The sequence below is a fragment of the Musa acuminata genome, chromosome BXJ1-4 (genome assembly GCF_036884655.1).
Source record: "Musa acuminata AAA Group cultivar baxijiao chromosome BXJ1-4, Cavendish_Baxijiao_AAA, whole genome shotgun sequence".
Lineage (NCBI taxonomy): Eukaryota > Viridiplantae > Streptophyta > Magnoliopsida > Zingiberales > Musaceae > Musa > Musa acuminata.
Window position 1 is genome coordinate 39,887,657 of NC_088330.1, and position 5,344 is coordinate 39,893,000.

The 5,344-nt window shown below is 39.7% G+C and overlaps 1 protein-coding gene across 1 annotated transcript; it reads left to right on the plus strand.

Annotated features, from left to right (window-relative positions):
* The first annotated feature begins 215 nt into the window (after positions 1-215).
* LOC135667837 (pheophorbide a oxygenase, chloroplastic-like) lies at positions 216-4,960 on the plus strand. Its single transcript, XM_065178436.1, has 7 exons — positions 216-692; positions 784-1,019; positions 1,110-1,236; positions 1,623-1,759; positions 2,834-2,993; positions 3,648-3,926; positions 4,518-4,960. The coding sequence occupies exons 1-7, from the start codon at positions 270-272 to the stop codon at positions 4,770-4,772; spliced, it is 1,617 nt and encodes a 538-aa protein (XP_065034508.1). The 5' UTR covers positions 216-269; the 3' UTR covers positions 4,773-4,960.
* Positions 4,961-5,344: the final 384 nt, after the last annotated feature.

Genomic DNA, 5,344 nt, shown 5'->3' on the forward strand with positions numbered 1-5,344 from the left:
GCGTTTGCATTGTATGTAGTGTGGAGTTATAGAGACCCTAACAACTTTGACTTGGCATCCCGGAGGACATGTAGTAATTGAGTTCGCAAGGCCGAAACCGTGGGCGCCTCATCGAATACAGGATTGAAGCATGCATGCACAAGTTTACGTGTCCAGTTATTGAATTACAATTATATTAAGTTTTTGTTGTATATAAATCCCAATATTTATAGAACCTACAAAACATAATAATAAACAACTTCTTTTTCTGTTCCAAACCCCCCGAAAAAATGGCGTCTTTTCTCTACCTCTCTACTTCCAACTGCCTCTTCCAGAGACCTCCTCCCTCCCTCTTCCCTGCTTCGGCCATCTCGCCTTCTTCTTCTTCTTCTTCTTCTTCTTATAAACCCCTTCTCCCCCGGCGCCGGCGGCGGTCGCGCCTCTGTGTGGCGACCCCCTCTTCTCCTGCCGCGCCGACTCCCGCCGTGGAAGAGAGCCAAGAAGCCGAGGAGGCCTCGTCGTCTTCGCCGTCGGAATCTTCGTTCTCGTGGAGGGATCACTGGTACCCCGTCTCCCTCATCGAGGATCTCGACCCTCGGGTCCCCACCCCTTTCCAGCTCCTCAACCGTGACCTCGTCCTCTGGAAGGACCCCAACTCCGGCGATTGGGTCGCTTTGGACGACCGCTGCCCCCACCGTCTCGCCCCACTCTCGGTAAATTACTTTTTCTGTCCAAGATCCCTTTTGTGTTTCTGCTATATTGGGCTGTTCGAGTTGAATTTGGATGTTCGATGTGTTTGCGTAGGAGGGGAGGATCGACGAGACCGGTTGCTTGCAGTGCTCGTATCACGGGTGGTCCTTTGATGGGAGCGGCTCGTGCGTCCGGATCCCACAGGCCTCGAGCGAGGGACCTGAGGCGCGAGCTGTTCGATCGCCGAGATCTTGCGCGGTCAAATTCCCCACACTTGTCTCGCAGGGTATGCTGTTTGTGTGGCCCGATGAGAACGGGTGGGAGAAGGCGGCTGCCACCAATCCCCCCATGTATGTTACGTTTCAGGACCAGAAAAAAGATTCAATCTTTGATATAATGAGGCGGAATTATCATTTATACGTTGGCTCGCTTTGACTTAGGTTGCCAGCAGAATTTGATGATCCCAATTTCTCGACCGTGACTATCCAGCGTGACCTGTTCTATGGGTACGATACGCTGATGGAGAATGTCTCAGATCCGTCGCATATTGATTTTGCACACCACAAGGTATGACTTCTTTTACATGTAATGCATTGTATTGATGTAGACGGCAGCCAGTACTTCTCAAATATGCTTATCCTCTGATGCTCTACAACCCCTACTCTTGCCCCAGAACATTACTTCCAAGACATATCTTAATCCATGTTGTTGCTCTCAAATATTATTTTGTGCTCTTTTCATTTCTAACCAAAAAGGACTAGTAGAGAATCATACTCATATATTCAACTTCTTTTCTGAAAGTGGTTTTGTGGCTCAAGTTTGCTTTCTGACCATGGACATGTTCTGTAGAAGTCACTTAACCTCCACTATTGTCTGAAGCCAGGTCAATGAATTTGTTTTATACTGATTACTAGTAGGTATATTTTGGCTTCCTAACCTAGTGCCTTTTACAGGTCACTGGAAGAAGGGACAGAGCTAGGCCTTTGCCATTTAAGTTGGAGTCTAGTGGCACTTGGGGATATGCTGGTTCAGATGCTGGGAATCCACGTATCAGTGCTAAATTTGTTGCCCCTTGTTATGTTATGAATAAGTGAGTTTCAATTTAGGTATTCTTTTGTCAAACTTAGTTATGTTATGTTATGAATAAGAGGGTTGGGGTGGTGGAGAATTTGACAATGATAAAAAGTTGTTACTGTCATATTTTCTTTAATGCTGTTTCTAGGAGCATTGTGAAACAATCTTAGTTGTCTACTTTTTCATAGTCCATGTACTCCTGCTAATGCATCAAATACATTTACTTCTTTGCCCTTTCTTGTCCAACTACCAAGTATGATTCAGCTTTTCTTGTCTAGTAGAGATTTTTGAAACAGTAGATTGAACAACAGGAAATTAGAGTGTGAAGGGAAAAAAAAGAAAAAGAACATCCATTCAGGAACTTATGTAACTGTGAATAGGAACAGTTGATTTGTTTCTTATGATTGACAGATAAAAGCAGAAGCTGGATGCTAGATGAGTTTTTTGATAGTGCACATTGATTTAATAATTAAGCAAACAGCATCAGGCCTATTCTCTTGTTGACTGAATTAGTAACATGTTTTTTTAACTTCATACCAATATTTTGACCCAAAGGAATAAGTGACCATATCAGATTATACTCCAATTTCAGCTGGAGTTGCTGCACTTGGTTTTTTGTTCAGGTAACCAAGCAGATGAACGATCCTGCATCTTCTTGAATTGATCCCTCCCACATTTTACAGATAACAAGCTGGTATCAAGCAGAAGTAACAAATTGTTTAGGTAAAAGATGAAATGCTTTTTGCGGGCTGTCAACTTCTCCACTGCTTGTTTCAGAAAGTGCCCCTAGTCTTTGACATTTTGACAATGTTCATGAGTTCTATAGTAATAACCTACTAGATATTCATTTCTTTCTTTTCATGCAAACTTCTATTTTGCATATAATCTGCATAATCTTATACAGTTATATCAACTGTTTTTTGCTTTATCTATAAAATTTGCACATTTGTGGATCATGTTGCCTTATCTCTCCTTTTGATTTTTTACATGGCAAGTTCTGTTAAAACATTTTTAATTTATAACACAATTCTTTCAAATAGTGCTTGTGAAAAGTATATCCACTTGCTTGATTTCATGCATTATTTTACAGGATAGAGATTGACACAAAACTGCCATTTCTTGGTGACCAAAAATGGATTATATGGATCTGTTCCTTTAACATTCCTATGGCCCCAGGAAAGACTCGTTCGATCGTGTGTAGTGCTCGTAACTTTTTCCAATTCTCAATGCCAGGTCCTTCCTGGTGGCAGGTATATTAGATATGCTCATAAACTTGTAATTTAGTACATTTCTTTTTTCTGAAGTGATAAAAATATCAATTTCCATTCAGCCATTTGACGTGGAAAAATATTTTATGTTCTTTTTTTTTGCTATGGTTTTAAGAATTAATTTTCTGGCTAGTTGCAGACATGTTTTTGATCTTTGAAGTCCATATACTGCATTTGCCAGGCTGAAATCTCCTTATAGATCCAGAAGGTGATGTGTTTGGATCTAATTTATGGTTCAAAGCATATCTTGGGCCGTTATGGTTGTAATCAGTTTCTACTATCTACTTTTATTGTTTTAAATAGGCCCTTCTATCTTTATTAATGGGTTAATGTAAGGCCTGAATATAACTCTTTTAGGCTAACTGGGGCATGGTAAATTGGTGATCTATGTACTTTGGTGATTTCATCCACATCTGGTCATTTATTGTGACACTGTCAGCCCATCTCTTATTGTGGCATAGTTCCATGTTATCTTACTGAACATTTGGAACTCAGGAATCACATTGCAAATTAAATAGAGTTACATATTGGCTGTTTTTCTGGTTGGACTTTTAATGTAATTTATAATATAAAATATTTCTTTCTGATGTTGATATGTGAAAAGTAACTTCAGATATCTGTGCTTTTTTGGTACAGCTGGTACCCCGCTGGTATGAGCATTGGACTTCAAACAAGGTCTATGATGGTGATATGATTGTCCTCCAGGGTCAAGAAAAGATATTTCTTTCTAAAATGATGGAGTCTTCTACTGATGTCAATCAGCAGTATACGAAGATCACATTCACACCGACCCAGGCTGATCGTTTGGTTCTAGCATTTCGGAATTGGTTGAGGAGATATGGGAATGGCCAGCCAAACTGGTTTGGCCATGCTAGCCAACAGTCTTTACCTTCAACTGTCCTGTCCAAACGTCAGGTGTGACTTTCATCAATTTCCTAAATCTTCACATTTTAGTTGATCATGAAAATATTTAATTGTCCCATTGCTTCTGAAATTACCTTTAAGTCTCCCTCCGAGTAGTGGGATCTTTGGAACTCTATTATAAAGTGCAAAGATAATTTAGTATCAAGTAACATTTAGGGAGAGAAGGCATCATGTTTGGGATTTAAGATGATCTTCTGTTTAGTTCCCAAAGTTACAGCTTTGGCATTTGAACCTGATACTTCTTGAAAATATTTTGCTTTTTAACATCCTTCTTTCCATAAAAAATATCCATTAATTTCTATTGGCTCCCCTGTGAATTTTAAATATTTAATTGCTACTGGTTATCACATAGAAATACAAATGTTTTAGTGATGAGCTGAAAATAACCTCATAATATTTCCAATTAGTAGAAGAGAAAAAATCATATGCATTTTTTATCATTCTTGGTCGATTTACCATTTATACTGAGAGTTGGTACATTTAAATTTGACCACTTGAAATATGCCATTGCTCATCTTTGCTTTGTCTTATTGCATCAGAGCTTATAATTATAAGCAGACTGAATGTTCTTTTCTACGACAGATGCTCGACAGATACGAACAACATACTCTCAAATGCTCATCGTGCAAAGGTGCCTACGAGGCCTTTCAGATGTTGCAGAAGCTATTTATAGGCACAACAGTAGTTTTCTGTGCTACTGCTGGAATTCCTTCAGAGTTCTCAATTCGACTTCTGTTAGCTGCAGCTGCCATTGCCAGCGCAGCTGTGGCTTATGCTTTGCGTGAACTCCAGAAGAACTTTGTCTATGTGGATTACATACATGCTAATATTGATTAACCCATCACAGGGGAGGGACCTTCAAACGAGATTTGCTAGAGCTGGTTTCTGTGTACTTGTTAGATCTAATAAGAACTGTGAGATGTATGAAGCTTCTGTATGTTACTTGTATAGCCAGAGTAGCACAGTTGTAGATGTTAAACATTCTCTCTTGATGAAGTGTGAATCTCTCACTTTCTATTTGGTGATGCTTTAATGTATCGATGTGGGATCGTGGTCGAATGAAGTATCAATAATCTTTGGTTCTTGTAAGTATAGTCCACTTGTTCAAGAATGAATGTGTTCTTACTATTTTTTCCACTAAATTTCATCCACCTCAACATTATCATGTAGATTTGCTGAAGTGCAGCTACCTATATACATTGGCTATTGAGAATGACAGGTTGACAAGTTGACCATACAAGATCTGAAAAGAGAAAATAAACGTATCTTGTTTTCCCTGTTATGAAGTCAGCTCTCACTATGACTACAGAAGTCCGGAGTTGGTGCTCTCACTTATGGAAGATCTCTACTTTATGAACCATCCATCATCTTTGCTGGTGCCCTCAACTTCTGCTTCGCAATATGCTTCC